Genomic DNA, 17,339 nt, shown 5'->3' on the forward strand with positions numbered 1-17,339 from the left:
TGTTTATAATCCTTCAGATCGGGGGGGGGGGTAGCGCATGGGGGCTTGCCCCCCTGCTTATACTTGGTGGAAAGTAATATGATTTATCTTGTTTAAACTCAGTATATGTATGCTGTGTTTTCAGTATTTTGAGTTTTCACAATTTTGGTTTCAGTGTTCTGAATTTCAGTATTGTGATATTTCAGTATTATGAAGTGAAACTGTTTCTGAACGTTGTTTGCCAGTGGGGTACTCCTCAGGTAGATCTTTTTGCCTCCCCACTGAACAGACAACACCCTCTCTTTTACACCAGAGTCCCATGTCCTCTGCCTTGCAAGGTGGACACCCTATCTTTTTCCTGAAAGGGGATGTTTCTTTATGTCTTCCCCTTCCTCTCATAATGAGGGTCCCATTCAAGACAGAGTAAGGTATTCCCAAAATCTTGTTCATAACTCCATTTTTTTGGCACAGACATCGCTGGTTACCTCTTCATCTGCATTTAGCCAAGGGCAGTCATCACAAGTTTCCTCCCAGGGTGGGCCTAGTCACACAAGACAAGGGATCTGTCTCATCCATCCCCACTTGTCCAGTCTCCAGTTGACACTGTGGGTGATAGGGTTTTGATCTCTTTTAGCCACCTATTTTTCTGAGGATGTGCTTCGGCCAGAAAAGCCACTATCAGGAAATCTTATTTGTCTATATGGAAGAGATTTTCTGTTTGGTGTCTTGCTCATAACCTGGATCCACTTTCTGTGGAAGTTCCTTTGGTTCTCTCTGTGTGAATTGCTCAGTGCTGGGTTGGCATACTCTTCTGTTAAAGCCCACCTGTCAGCCATTTCTGCTTGTCTGCCTTTGACTTCCAGATTTGAGGTCAAACAAGTTCCTTAAAGGTGTCCTTTATATTAAGCCCCCAGGAAGCCTATTCCTCCTTCCTGAGACCTTAATTTTGTCTTGGAAAATTTGACACAGGCTCCTTTTGAGCCTGCAGCTTCAACTTCTTTACAGCATGTACTTGGAGGACTGTCCTTCTTTTGGCCCTTACCCCAGTCAGAAGGGTGTCTGAGTTGCAAGCCCTTATGGCTGTTCTCCTTTTTTAGTTTTTCATAAGAACAGGGTGTCTCTTCATAAGAATCCTTCTTTTATGCCCAAGGTGGTTAATGCATTGTCTCTTAGTCTATTCATTTGCCCACTTTTGTCCCTTCTCCACAGTCTGCTAGTGAGTAAGTTCTTCACACCTTGGATTTGCATTGACAACTACAATATTATTTGGATAACACTAAAGCCATTCATAAAGCTGAGCAACTTTTTGTTTACTTTCATCTGAGGTCTTTAGGTTTGGATGTTTCTCAGCAAACCATTTCATGGATGTCTAAGGCCATTTCCATTTGTTACTCTTTTCATGGGAAAAGCCTTTATTCTTCTGTTAAAGCTCATTGTACCAGAACTGTGGCTTCATCTGGTGCTTTTTTCAAAGGATTGGATGCCTCCTCCATCCTTGAGGCAGCTTCTTGGACTTCTATGCATACTTTTACTAAGCACTATCTGTTGGATGTGGTTTCCAGGGCTGGAGCCGGATTTTTCAGGGCTATCCTGCATGGCTTCCTTGAAGGCTGTACTGGACCTTCCTTCTCCCACCTTTCCTCCACTCTTGCAGTATTTGCTCCCTCCCTTCTCCTCCCCGTTTCTTTCTCCATGCACATTTTTTTTTCTCCTTGGACTGTTGTCCCTCCTGGGGCTTTTCAGTTCTGAGGAAGATATGTCCTACATTACCCTTATGCCCCAGGCCATGGGTGGGGGACATACATGTGACATACAATGTCACTATTACAACCTAAGGTTTTGGTATACTGGCCGGATGTAGGGCTTCCCTAGACAGGGGATCCCTACTGCAAGGAATACTGCAGCAATGAAGAGACTGACATCTACTGTTATGGTAAGTTTTTACACACTTGTAATTTTTGTAAAGGAATAGGAGGTCAATGAAGGTTGGATCCTTCAAATCTCAAAAGGCTAGACTCTTATCACAACAGAGGAGTCTATAAGGGACTGAGTACAAAGAGAGAATGCTGCCAGTCTGTCCTGATAACTAAGGTTTTTGAGGCCACTAAACTTATTAGTTATGGATTTCTGAGGTTTCTCGGGTTAAGTAATATGTTTAGAGAAATACATGCCAAAAAGTACATTATATTCAGTAACATGTCTAAAGAAATACAAGTACATGGGGAATTAAGATGTTGAATCTAGAACAGTTTCCTTGGAAATTAGGTGAACGAGACAGAAGGCTTTCCAGGCTACTGTGGCGATATGATGGTTGATTGATGAGGAATTATCAGCAAGCGTGCCTAGATCTGTTATAACACTGTCTGTCTGGAGAGGTATGGGAAAATATTTTGTTTACCAAAATGAATTATTTTAATTTTTTTTTTTTAAATTTAATTTGAGACTGTTGTCCTTGTACCTGTGTTAATGTGGTCTAACCCATGCTGAGAAATTGTGAGTCAGTGGAAGATATGACAACAGCACCCAGTTTAGTCATCTGCAACCTTGGCAAACCATAGATCAGGAATGTTGGCCTGATAGTCTGAGAAACAGATGTCAAATAGGAGAGGACCCAACACTGATCCCTGTGGTACACCATTGGTAACTGTTTTACTTTTAGATGTGGCAACTCTGATTAACTACATGGGTTTTCTCAGACAACCAGTTATCTATCCACTGTACAACTTAAGGATTCATATTCAGATTTACAGTTCTGTCAGTAATGCCTGCATGGGGAATAGTGTCAAAGGCTTTGGTCAGCTCCAGACGTGTATGCCCTGCATTACTGCTGTCCACTGCTTCATTACTTTTTCAGTGAAATTAATGAGGTTAAAGAGGCAGGACCTTCCACTGACGAAGCTGAATTGATGAGGGTCCAGGGTTAAGAGCTTGTCATTGTTGAATTAATGAAGTCTGTGAAAAGTATGTTTTGTAACTGTGCATACAAGGCTAGTGAGACTTATGGGGTCTGTAGTTTGGACCCTTTTTGTGATGGCATTGCACTGACCATTTCAAGGCTTCAGTGATGTAACTAGTGGAGAGACTTAGATTAATGAGTTTACATAGGGATTCAGGTAGGTCATATTAGTTTGGCACTGATAATCAGATAACCTGGTGCATTATCAGGGCCCATTGATGAGGTGGTGGTAGCTTTTGAGACAGCTGAGAGAATTTTTACCATAGTAATTAAACGGGGTGGGTGGCTGTGATTGTGGAGTAAAATTTAAACTACATTTGTCAGCTAAGATATTAACTATTTTCTTTGAGTTAGAATGTGAAGTATTATTGTGTACTAACTCTAAACATTGTAGGGTGTTAGTTAACTTAGTTAAATAAAGATTTTTAGTTATTTTTTGTATTCGTTACTACTAGTTCATACTCTGTTTTGACCTTCCTAATGGTTCCATTAAGCTGTTTACTAGTTTCCTTAAGTATGCTCTTAGTTAGGATAGAATGAATCTTCTTACAAATATTAAGCATTTATTTCTTATGTAATTTATTTAATTTGGTCTTCGACCATAGCGGATTGTTTTTAAATATTTGGTGCAGATTTTAAATATTTGGTGTGGATAGGGACTGACTTATCAGTATAACTATTTAAGTTGGAATAGAAGTTAGGTGTATAGGCAGCAGCTTTATCAATGGGAACCCTTGGTGGAGGATTACAGTGGAATTTATTTAACTCATCAGGTAAATGAAGAAGGTTTGCCTTTGAAAATTTCCTAAATAGAGAGTTTTAAAGAGAAACACCACCAATTTTAAAGGAAAAGGTCACTAATTTGTGGTCTGATTTAACAAGGCATGGTGATGTATATGAAAATGTGCAAGAAAGTGGTCTGGTGTTATAGGTTCATAAGTGAGTACTAGCTATCCTTGTGGACTGCTTAAGTTATTTTTCTTTAGTGAGAATCAAACCTTGTACCTCTTGTGTGCAAGGTAAACATCTTAACCATTATGCCAACCCCCAACCCTAGCATATCGGTGCCCCTAGCAGGATGGTTAACTATTTATAAATGTCAAGGAAGCACTGGACATGCTGACCTTTGGCAGTGTAGGTCAGCCAGTTTATTGATGGATAGTTGAAGTCACCCAGTAAAAAGGTCTTGGGTTTAATGGCAGTTTCAGCTAGTCTATTAAGATAGTTGTCCTGCTCAAAAGGGGACATGGGAGATGTTCTACAGTTAGACAAGGGGTGGTAATTTGCCTAGTTATTTGTGATTTGTACATCTAGCAGTTTAAATGTAGTATCCCAAGTAATCTGTTGTGAGGTGATGTTAAGCATATTTAGTAGTTTATATACTGCCCGCAAAAGGAGACTAGATTTGTTTACTTTTGCAGTTGCTTTTGGCTTTGTTGGTTTGCATGTACTTTGAGTTCTGTATCTGATGAAATGCAATAGATGGTAGGGTCAGTGTTTGCTGTCATTAACAAGAGATGATTCTCCTTGACAAAAAATATTATATTCATAAATAGTTATGTATGTATATTTGATATATGAACATGATTTTTGAAAGACATTTGCGACTGAATCTTATTTGTAAGGGAAAGGAAATAAGCAGTACAGCTGGCATTGCTTCGTTAAGCCACAGTTTGGTTTAGGATTGTGTGAGACAAGTTCCCTGCCCTATTCTTTGTACCTTGAAGGTCACCTAGAATTGGGGAAGGAATTTTCCCATTTGATGTCGGGACTGTTGAAATGCCCGGCTTCAAAACACTAATTGGTTTCAAAGCAGAACAAAAGTTGAATGTCTGTTATAAAAGGCATCTTAAAAGTTGCTCCCCAAGCTGTAAGGCCCTTTTTTTCAGTGTGTCCCACTGAAACCAAAACTCTAGTGCCTTCCTTCATTGTCCTATCTCCATTCTAAAAGAAGCTACTTTAACAACACTAATGAGTGTATTTGCTCCGGATCAGAAAACTGCCTCTTGAGCTACACCAGTAAGCAGTAAATGTTTTACTTCATAAGCAATCATTAAACTTCTTCATTCACTGCTTTTAAAATTGTTGCCTTTCCCTAATGTATTCATTATAAAGATTGACCTCAAATTATGAAATATTATGAAAGTATTACATCATCCAGACACATTTATTTTTTAATAGGCTGATTCTTGTTCAGCACAGTTAAAATGGCAGCTAACACCCAGTAGCTTCTGCAGTGTGTTTTCTTATCTGAAATATCTGCGAAAGTAAGTTAATTTCAGTTTCTAATCAGCTGCTTTTAGTAACCAGGGGTTTCACCTTGCTGTTAACAGTATTCATTTGCATTAGCTATGTCCCTCTGTACTAACTGTGAATGAAAGAGGGTAGCTATCTGTGAAGACAAGTGTTTTTTTTTTTTTTATGCAGGCTTCTTGTGATAGGGATGCTGCTGATTAAAATGTACAAGATACCCACTGCAGAAGAAAAAAATGAAACCAGCATTAAAGGACAAACGTTTGTCACTGATGTCATTCTTTCTTTCTCATTGAGGCATTACTATGGCCTGAAGAGTGCAGGCAAAAGAAGCAATAAGGAAACATTTGATTTCAGAAATGATATCTGTGTTCCACAAAGAAATAATTTTGAGCTAATTTAAGCGTGTACTTGTTATACATGTAACAAAACTTGCTTGCTGCTGTTCTTTTCCTGAGTCAGACTTTACAAATTTGCATGAATATGAAACAAAACTGCACACTACTAAGTGTGTGTCTTGAGATAATGGTGAGTCAAACTACTGACAAGAAATTCTATTAGCTTTGCTTTACACAGACCTTTAAACTCTTAAGTTGAAGGTGGCTTGTAACCAGGGGAGCTCACAGGATTTTTTGCAGGGGGGGTGCAAACCTGGAGCCCCCCCTCACACACACACACACAGAGCCATTCCATTGTCCCATTACTTGGCTATTCCTCCCCAGGTGCCATAAACACTGTTCAAAACTCAGTGTGCATATTGTTTTATGCTTTACTTCTACAGTGATGACAGATATTGGATTTAATTTACAATTTTTATTTCAAATTTTATAACACAAACACTGATAGACATTTGCCAAACAAAGCAATAGTCTTAACAATGAAAACAGACTTAGCGTTAAAACTTCTGTACCTTTGAAACTCATATTCACTGAAACAGCATTGAAACCCACATTCAAAGAAAATGCATCTGGCCAGTGGAAGGTTAAGTTTACCTTTGGGCTATTTTCAATTGCACACATTTTAGGACCATGAAAAGTTCTTTGATTCACCTTCCTGACTGTATTAATTATAATATATAATAAATGAATTATACCCCTTGTATAATACAGCACCAATTGTTAGTGTGTTTTAAATGTATAGGTTTGAACATTTTCCTAGTAAGCAATGAAACAAAACATATGAACCAATAATGACAAACTGCCCAGTTCAGAACATTTCAACCATAAAAGGCCATTCTCAAACTTCTGTCATTACAATCCACCATTGTCATTCAATATGCATAATCTCTGCAGAAGTAAAAGTCATCTGAATAATTCCACATTAAAGAGATCCGAAACTAATGAACAGGTTGTTGCTAGAAAACAACTTTATATTTCAGTGTTTCATCTACAAATTCAGTGCCTCCTGCCCTAAATTGCCTATGTTGCATTAAAAAAATGCTAACTTGGTATACTGCAATAGGGAATGGGTGACAAGCTGAAAAACAGGCTCATAGTTACTAGGGCATCTCATTCAAAGGAGGATATACTGAGGATTGCAGCACCCTACCCCACCCCTTAAAAATACAAATCTGTATGCTGTGGGAGTAGAACCTACAGCCCTCTACATCGAGATACAAGTATGCTATCTACTGTGCTACTAACACTGTTTTAAAACTCTATATCACAATAGTGATAACATTTGCTAAACAAAACAGTTGCATGTTTTAAGCAGACTTAGCATGAGCAGCAGTAAAGTTATCTTCCATTGAGGCTCACAGTTCTTGAAAATCCACTTAAATAAATTCCACCTGCTAACTCTAACTAGGGCATTTCACTCACACACCTACACCTCATCCTCTTAGTGCACCATATCTGGACAAAGCCTAAAATAAATAGTGACAGATTATAAATATTGTTCTCATGAACTTAGAAAATTGCTAGAATAACAAGATTTGTGTTAGTATGCATTTTTCTAAAGGATATGATGTCTAAAACTCAAATGTCTGTTATTATTTATCAGCTTCAGTTTTTTTAGGAGGAATATGCAGCAAAGATCTGGACATTCTGCAAAAAAATAGACAGCTGAGGGGTGCTACCTCCCTGTTTTATATGTGTGTATATATATATATATATATATATATATATATATATGTGTGTGTGTGTGTGTATATATATATATATATATATATATATATATATATATATATATATATGTATATATATATATATATATATATATATATATAAACACACACACACACACACACACACACACACACACTCACACAAAAAAAAAAACATACCTCTCAATCTCTTAGCACAAGAAATCTGGACAAAGCCTATTATAATGTTGGGGACAAAGGCCCAAAACTAGAGACACATTTATTTAGAAAGTTGGTAGAATAACAGGATGAATGCTAGAATGTATTTTCTAAAGGATTTGAAGTCTGACACTCAAATGCATGTCATTATTAAGTAACTTTAATCCTTGGCTCATCCCAGTGATTTGTCAAAAAAAAAAACAGAATTTTTATGAGGAACAGACCAAAGATATAAGGCAAAATCTGGACATTCTGTGAAAATCTGAACAGTTGAGAGGTATGACACGCACATACATCCCCTACCTCCTTAGAAAGTGGATAGAACAACACAGTTTGCATTACTATGCATTTTCTGAGGATATAAAGTCTAAAACTCAAATGGCTGCCATTATTTTCTGACTTCAGTCGTCAGTGATTTGCCAGAAAAAAACACAATTTTATGAGAAACCGAAAATATGAGACAAAAATCTGGATAATTGAGAGGTATGACCCTGCCCCCCTTACACACAAATACACAGACACATCCCTACCTCCCCCTTACACACCTACCTTTACCTACCTACTTCTACATACACACCCCTACCTACTTCTTACATCCACACACCCCTACCTGTTTCTTACACACACACACACACACACACACACACACATGCACGCAGGCACCTACCTCTCACTTGTACCTTCGTCCGTAGTCCAAATGTCTTCTGGAATTCGAATTACACATGGAAGCAGAAGATTGACAAAAACCATCAGTCGCACAGAAGCATCTGTGTGACTAGACACAAAGGGCGGTCTTAAAGAAGAACACCCTTAAAAAAAATGTTTAATTAAAAAAAAAAAAAAAAAAAAGAGCGAGAAAGAAAATTAATCTCCCGGCCAGCCAGTTCCAAGGGGGTGCAAGTGCACCCCCTTGTACCTGCCACTGGGTGCCCTTCCTTGTAACCATCATCTATGAGATATCTTGTCCATATTTATTCTTGATCACTTCATAGCTCGTGTCCAAAGCATCTTTTCCATAAATAATTTATGGTAAATAAGCAACTTGCATTAAATGTTATAACATGCATGTAAAAGAAAAAAAATCAGGAAGACGTATAAATGGTGGGTTTTTACTAATCAGGTGTTATGGCGCATTCATTTCATTTACTTAGTGGTTCTTTTTATGAGATAATGTACACAGTACCCATCAGATATAGTATTTTGTAAGGCAAGTTTCTTAAGCTGTATTAGAAACTGAAGTGAATTTAGTAGTATTACAAAATTTTAGACAGCAACTGACATGGAAAGAGACATGGCATTAGGTGGGATTAAAGTCTTGAAGAGGAAGAGGTAAGAGGCGTGGTATCCATACTTGTGAAGAAAGGTATCTGATACCTCAGTGAGAAGGATGAAAATGAAGATAAAAGATAAACTGTGATAGAAAAATAGAGGATAAAGGATCACCACAGTAAAGGAGGGAAAGTAGCAGTTTACTGTATTTGTTAGTGGGATTATCTAGTAATCAAACTATTTTGATGACCCTTTTTCAGTCATCCATTTAGTGCTGTAGAGTTGCATCCAAATCGGGTTTATATTAGATCTTCGAATGCTTTGGTTGTTGAACGTTGAAACGGCGACACCTAAATGTCGGAGTCTAATAAATGCAAAAGGTCGATTACGCAAATTTTTTCCCTGGGGAAAAAAGGTTTGCTTGGCTGTCATCAGGGATTTGCCCTTTTCACCGAAATAGAGCAATCTCAGAGTTGGTCTATTTAGTTAGGGGGGGGTGGGGACAAAGCCCCCCACTTGATTATGGTTTTAGAATTTATTTATTTATTTATTTATTTTCTTGGCCACAATTTTTTCCCCTTGGAAAACATTTGCATAATTGGCCTGTCAAGTTTATTAGATTTCGACATTTAGGTGTCGACTTTTCGACAACCTAAGCATTTGAATATCTAATATAGACTTTTCAAATCCTGTAGTGACCCCATTAACAGCTGACATTCACCACAGAGTTTACTAGGCAAGTGGGGAATGAAAGCAGAGTGCTAGGCCTTGTTGTGTATCATTTACACATGTGTAAAATTTATCACCACCAGACAACTTACTGCATGTTTTTGGGATGTGGAAGGAAACTGAATTATCCAAGGAGAAAGCACACAAACCTAGGAATGATATGTAGACTCTGCACAGAAGTTGCCCCAGATGAGAATCAAACCCCAGAGACTGTTGGTATGAAGCAGTTGTGCTCTTCACTTTGCCACTGTGCCACCTCTTTTCAACTTTAGCCTGGACCAAAATGTACACAGCAGTGCATTTTCAGTGATAGGTGTATGGCTGCTTAAGGCTATTCCTTATAACTTAGTAATAAAAATTGCAGTAGTAAGTTTCAATGCAATAACAAATGCACTTGGTGAGCTAGAGTTAACAGAGGGAAAACTATACGAGAGTCATTGCATAATAACGTATACAAGTTCTTTATTTACAACTGATTAGTTGCAGCAATGACTTAAAATATCTAATCAGTAAGTATTACTCAGTATGCTTAGCCTGCATGTATATGACTGAAAGAGATATAGGTTAAGATAAGGTATAAGAATGTGAGCTGGGAGAGAGAGCTACAAGGGGATTTGGGCCTGTTGGCTAGTATTCAGTGAGAGGAAGTAAATAGATGACCTTTGCAGAGAACAGAAAGACTGAGAGGGCACCCGGGAAGGTAGTTTACTACTTCCATTATCCTGGAACCAGGTATAGACTGCAAGACATGTAAGATAGCTGTTTTTTTTTTGTTCTTAAAGTTCACATAATTTCTAGTATTTCATATCTCAATAGGGAGTACTATATAGAACTATTCCAGGTCTTGGAAAAAAATTCACATTGGCTTTAGGGAAAACCCGAGCCAAAGTAATATATGGTCTTCATCACTTTTATATCTTAATGCAGCTTTCAATAAACATTGGGCTATACTGAAAGGGGCAGTGAAATAATCAGACACTGCTCAACTGCAAAGCCAACTAAGCCTAAGAAAATGAGACTCTATGTATTCCAAAGGGCTGTTGAATCACAGGAACCCACAAATTGTATTCTGACAGTTCTGAAGCCCTCCTAATAGTTTGTAATCCACAGGCTAGAAGGGGAATGGCATGCGCCAGTATTGGCGTTAATATAATTAAGCTGTTTTTGTTTGCTTTCTGGCTGAAATGGGGCACATAGCAGTTGAACATCCTAGTAATCAAACCATAAAAAAAATTCACAGTAGTTTTCTTCCCTTGGAGAAAAGTCTAATAGTTTTATATGTGTTTTAAATGGCCCTGAGCTTTAACAAGGATCTTATTGGTGTGATGGTGGAATAAGGGTTAAGATCCAGACAGATGTAATGACATTTGAAGTTACTAACCTGAGAAATAGATAAATTGAGAGGTTTCTGCAATTAATGTTGAGGTACTTGTTTTGCTAAGCCAGATTAAATATCATTTAACTTAAGCAAAGGTCAGTCAGTTCCTTCCACAGATATATGTGGTACATAGGAATTAGAGCCAGTTTGCTAACTATATACACCTTGGATATCTGGTTGTGACAAATAGTCACAATAATGTATTTCAAATTTGTTTCGCACAAGTGCTAGCCACAGTTAAGTATTGTCACTTGCTTCACACAAATATACATTAGTCTTGAAAGCAAGAATAATGACTCTTTAACTCAAGTAAATGCAGCTAAGGTCAATTACTTTAATCCACGAACAACCCCATACTCAGCAGTGAGAGCCACTTTAACTGTGTACACCTTAGATGTCTGTGATAAAACATAATGGCCACATTAATCATCTTTGTTTCGCATAGATGCTTTAAACTGTCTTAGTTTACTTCACATAAATGCATAATAGTCATGCAAAGCCAAAGCAGTAATGTCAGATGTCTGTAATTAAAATGGCCACAGTAATTTCTATCAACTGTGTTTCAGTTTCATATAAATATCCAGTAGAAAGCCATAGCATAGTATTCTAAATTGCGTAACAGAAACACACATTATAGCTGTACAGCTGAACACTACCTACATTATCTAGTTGCCTGCCAAGATAAAAAAAAATCTACTGTAATCCAGACCATCTTGAATGTGCTGCATCCCTACTACATCATTCTCTTGCAAATTCTCACAGTGCCTCCAGTTTGGACTCCCTTTTTGATAATGGCCATTGCATCCACACCATTGTTCAAAGTTTGTGGATTTTGTGTGCCTTGATATCTTGACATTCCACCAACAAGCTAGACAGTGAATCAGAAACCCTCAAGTACTGTCTCATTCATGCCTAGCTCATGGGTGGGTTGGAGCAGAAAGCCCTTAAATTAAGTAGTCAGGTATGCAGTGTCTCCTTCATAAGGCACCATGCAACAGTTGCTCTAAGTATGAGTTCCTTGGCAACAGAGCTCCTTTACTTTAAATGAAATAAGTAAATGTGGTTCTGAAAAGCACCTTCTAACTGAATGGTACTCTAGGTGACTGCCTAGTCCAACTACAGCTAAGGTTGGCCATGGTGATATAAATACATTGTAACATCCTTTGTTTCCAAGCAGTTTTAAACAGTGATGTGTACACCAAGGATTCAGTGAATAGAATGCATTTGAGAGGTTCATGAATGTGTCAAGCAGTAGAGTAAGCTCCTTCAAACATTAGATGCATGCTGAAGCAGATTAAAAGGCAAGCAAGTTTTTTTTTTTCTTGAGGAACATGCCCACCAAGATACCTGTATGTATTTTGTGAGCTACATGCCTGGGCAAGCATAAGAAATATCTGACACCAGCAGTTACCTGAACAGATTGTGTATCCACATGCCTTTAACGTTGATATTTTATCCTTCTAGAATATTTGTTTGCAGTGTGTTCATTTAGTTCACTGTTTGCTACATTTACAGTATATAACATTTCTCCATCTCTAAAGTGTGACTGGTATTCTGCATAAGGGTTAGTTGAACTGTGCCTTTCTGTTTTAGACATATCCCTCAGGTTGCACCTGTAAAGCTGTTAACAGCTGCCTAGGGCACCAACCTATTTTACGTAAAATAGTTCTGTTAACTGAGCTTTTAGCGGTTAAACATTTTTTGATTTGCTCACATTTATCAGCTGTTCATTTAGTTTAATAAAAGATGGAAGTCATACTTAATATGAGGGCTAATTTTACTGTTCATTGTCTTTACTGACAGAGCCTCACAATGATGAAAGGCACTTCCTGAAATCTACCAAAAATGAACAAATCACTGCCTCTGCAGATATTCATATCAAGCAAAGTCCTGAGAGGAGGAGCACTCTTGGAAATGGTATGGAAAAATACACTTTCTGATATAAATCTTTTCTGTTGTATTGTTTGTATTTTAACTGTTTGATGATCTCTTTTGTAGATGGATATCTCAAGACACAAACTGGACTGTTACACAAAGTGAAATCTTCACACTTGCTCTCTGTAAATGGTCTCCTTCTGTTCTATGCTTTTCTGTAAGTAATGGCTGTTTTGTTTTTTTCACTGAAGAAAGTGACTTTCTAATTTACAGGTATCAGTATCACAAAGCTTCAACTCATACTTTGAGAAATTATTTTTTGGTTTTATTTTGTCCTAAAATATGTATTTCTGCCACTGCAAAAGAGAGAAGTCCAGATAAAATGAGAGTTTGATGTGGATGCACAAAATGTAAATTACTGAGTTACTGACATTTTCTTAAGGCTGTTTCCCGTTTTTTTCATATATATCTCTAGTTGTCTAGTTCTCAGTCCACAATGGCAGGCTTCAGGTAAGTACTAAGGGCTGCTCAGTTATCAGTTGTGAGTGCTGACTCTTCAAAAATGATGAGCAGCCTTTCAACACTTATTTTTCTAAACACTTGCATCCAAATACCCATCGCAGTTCCTGGACTTTGGTTTGCCATCCATGTTAACACATGGCTTTTTAAAGGTGTAGCCCCCATTAACTTCATTTAAGATTTATGCAGCTAGAAGTTTGAGTTGGATTTATTTGCATCATGGACTAATATCAGATGGACTATTTTATATTGACACCTGCAATGCATGTATGTATGTGTTATGTAAATAACAAGTAGAAACAGAGATTCTTGTTTTTGTCTTTAATTCTCTCATTCACCTTCTCTTACTTTCCACTAGTTGATCATTCTGAAGCTGTGGCATGCTTATTCTTTTCTTGCATGGTACCTACCTGCTGATTGATTAACAGGTTGCTGCTTTGCCCTAGGTGAAGATGTAGTGAGCAAATATACTTCAGACATATTTTTGCTTCATCAAGTCCTGCAGTAGTGCAACACTTTTATTTGGTAGTCCTCCTACTCCATAGGAACCTGATTTTCCATCCTTTTCTGCCTGGATCTGAGCTTACAATGAGTGGATCAGTCTTGACACTTTTGTAAGCAGCCACATACAGCTGCCAAACATATAGCATATCCATCTTCAAAATTTCATCATAAGGATCATTGTTGCAGGAAATTAACATCATTGGGGATTCTGCTGATTGTGGGAATCAAACTTCTAGACAAGTCTTTTAGCAGCAAGAGATTTCTAGAGAACAAGAGTGTCCTCTGCTACATTGTATCCATCAGCAAGAATCCTATCTGCAAAGGAAATATAGTGAGCTCCATTTTTAGTTCTGTTTTGTCAGTTAAGGTCAACAGTCACTGTGACAGCCATTTTAGCTCATTGGTCACTTAGACTTCAGATATCAGTAGTAATAATACCAATTTTTATGTTTTTTTTTTAATTTACTTATTTTTGTGTGTGAGTTTTTAATCAGGCAGTCCTACAAGTCATGTGGGTTATTTTGAGGAGAAGACCGGGTAGTAGTAATACTAAGTAGGGTAAATTTGTCCAGGGTACCAAAGAAGTTCCCTTACTTGTTTCCAGTCATAGAGGCTGCCGGAAAGGAGTATAACTTGACATGCAATACCAGTGAATGTGAAGGAGAAATGCCTCAGTATTCAATGGAAGTCCAGACTGCTGAGCCTTAAAGGTACTTTGATATATATAATGAAATGTAGATCATGTTGTTTAATGAATGGTTTAATAATTAAAGGGAGTGCAAATGGTTGTAAAACTCGCAGATGTTGAGTTTACTTGAAGCTGATAAACTGAATGATGGAAGCTGTTTCGTGGAATGTTTTAGTAGAAAAAAAATTGCCTTCAGATGGAGATATTTACTGACTGGTACATTAGGCTTTGAAGTCTGTCAGATAAGGGCAGTAAAGTATAGGAAGGAAAAATTATTTTTAGATGTAACATTTGAATCTTTTCAATTAGCTGCATGTTTTGTGACTAAATTTGGCTGAAAAAATGACCATACACTGTGGCACTCATTGATTAATGATTTACGTATTTAGTACAAAAGGAGGCTGCTGTTATAGTTGAGAACTGATGATATTCATAGACACGACATTGAAATATATTCGAAAAAAAAGCAATGTAGTGTATGTTGGTTGAGGTTGGGAGGCATCTGTTTCACTAAGGGTTAAAAATGGAAAGGATGAGGCTGATGTTATTTTTTAAATATTATTTCTATTAATTGTAACAGGAGATTTTTCTCATTTACTGGCTGAGTGTCCAAACCTAAGATGTGTATAATCTGCAGCAAAGGGCACAGCATGAAGCCTGTTGCAATGTAAAAAAAAAAAAAAAAGTATGGTGGAAGGGTCTTGCATGTTCTGACTGTACAGATGCGCTGGAAATTTTTTTTTCTGGGCAGGATGAAAATATTTTATGACTGAAAATGGTTTGAACATGGAAGAAAATGATGAATACTCTCATAAGGCACAAGGTGAGCTGACTGAAATGAAAGTCAGCAAGAAGGGGTTAGATGCAACTATTTTATTTAAGAAAACAAGGGGAGGGCATTTCAATAGAAAATAAATTTGAAATGATTTGATCAGAAGAAGTATGTTTGGAAATTGTTACAAAACAAGAAGGGAATGGAAATATAGTAAATACAGCAATGGAAATGGAAATATAGTAAATACAGCAATGGAAAAACTGAAGAAAGTACTGAAAAAATAAATTGCGAAGGGGAAATAATTTATTCTTATACTAATGCTAAATGTTAGCATGAAAAATGATTGGAAAGTATTAGAAATTTTGAAATGGTGTGAGAAGGTTGTATATGACATAGCATGTATTTATATATCAGAAAACAAATGACTAACAGGAAAAGTCACTGAAACCAGGGAATTGAAGGAAACTCTAAAAAGTGGGATGAACACATACAAATGATTACTTGTAAGTGGAAAAAAATGGAAAATTAAGAGAAAATAAGGAACTTGGAGAATCTTATCAAAAAATTATGGAACTTCGGGAGAAAGAATGTCTTAAGAGGAAGATGTATGGAAAAATGTAGAAAAATAAGGGTTATATGAATAAAAGGTGAATATTATTTGAAAGGTAAAGTCAGAGGAAATAAACTATATGGCAGTATAAGTACAGGAGCAGACTTTGATCACATAGGTAGTAGGGAGGTTTGCTAAAAATGTATATAAGGAAGAAAAATAATTAGAAAAAAGTGGCTGTTTCAAAGGATTTATGGTGAGCAAATAAAATAAATTGAAACATTTAAGTACAGAACAGTTGGGTAGAATATTAAGTATGGTGATGAAAAATCAGCACCAGGTGAAGGTGGTTTAAGTTATGTGTTTTTATAAGCAGATGGTATATACAGAGAAAAGGGGTTTTGTGAAGGAATAAGAGAACACATTTGCAAAATAGTACATCATTTCTTGTAGAAGAACAGAGCTAAATAAGATATTACAAATTGGAATCCTGTAGTGTTATGCAGTACAAACTATGCATTAATGATGAAAATAAAGTGGTGACTAAATGCAGAAACTGGTAGATGAGAATATTTATGACATGAAGGGGAAATAGTGAAAGAAATTGTCAGTTTGAGTTGCTGGACAATTGAGAGAGAAAGAAAGGAGGGTGAATTAATAATGTGCTATATAGTAAAGGCAATATTCCATTGCGTGTCATAGGCATATAATGAATTAAAAGCATATGAGTTAGGGGGAATAATATATTTGTTGGCAATGGTATATACATTTCAAAAAATTTAATTATGGTTATTGATTAATCAAACGTGAAATGGTTAATGGTCTGTGTTTTTTTTTTTTTTTATTAATAATGCTATTGTAGAAAAAGTAAGAGAAATTTGAAAGGCTGTCCACACAGTCTATCTGGACCACGCCAAGGCCTTCAACACCATCCCCCACTCTGGAATCATGGATAAACTTACTAAGCTGGGCATAAATCCCTACGTCACTCGATGGGTTGCCAACTGGCTTACTGACAGAACCCACACTGTAAAAGTAGCCAACTCCAAATCCAGCACCAGGCAAGTGACAAGTGCAGTACCTCAGGGTTCAGTCCTGGGACCGCTCTTGTTTGTCATCTACTTCTCTGAAGTACAGGCCAACACTAAGGGACTCTGGCTAACAAAGTTTGCAGATGACTGCAAACTGGGAGCCATTATTGAATCCCCAAATGATGTGGCTATTCTACAAAAGGGTCTTACAGAAACAGATGCTTGGTGCCAGAGCCATGAGCTCAAGCTTAATGCCAAGAAATGTATAGTTATCCCCTTTGGGAAAAACCATGTACCCATGAATTACCACATAGGTGGCAGTACACTAAACACCGAAAGTATAATGAGAGACTTAGGGACACAGGTGGACAGTGGTCTCACCTTCGATAACCACATCGTCACAACAGTCAGGAAATCCTTCTTTGTGGCACACCTCATCTCTGAGGGCTGTTCATCCAGAAAAAAGGAAGTCCTTGTCCCTCTGTAGTCATCCCTCATTAGACCCATTATAGAGTACAAATTCCCGTTTGG

General features: G+C 37.3%; 1 protein-coding gene across 1 annotated transcript in view; it reads left to right on the forward strand.

The window, feature by feature from the left end:
- GRAMD2B (GRAM domain containing 2B) overlaps positions 1 to 17,339 on the forward strand; it is a 1,158,381-nt gene that overhangs the window by 1,064,748 nt on the left and 76,294 nt on the right. The window contains exons 13-14 of the mRNA XM_044060315.1: positions 12,670 to 12,783; positions 12,865 to 12,958. Coding sequence (XP_043916250.1) covers positions 12,670 to 12,783; positions 12,865 to 12,958 — 208 coding nt within the window. The remainder of the gene's footprint in view (positions 1 to 12,669; positions 12,784 to 12,864; positions 12,959 to 17,339) is intronic.

Source organism: Protopterus annectens, chromosome 2.part0 (genome assembly GCF_019279795.1).
Source record: "Protopterus annectens isolate FY-2018-M chromosome 2.part0, PAN1.0, whole genome shotgun sequence".
NCBI lineage: Eukaryota > Metazoa > Chordata > Ceratodontiformes > Protopteridae > Protopterus > Protopterus annectens.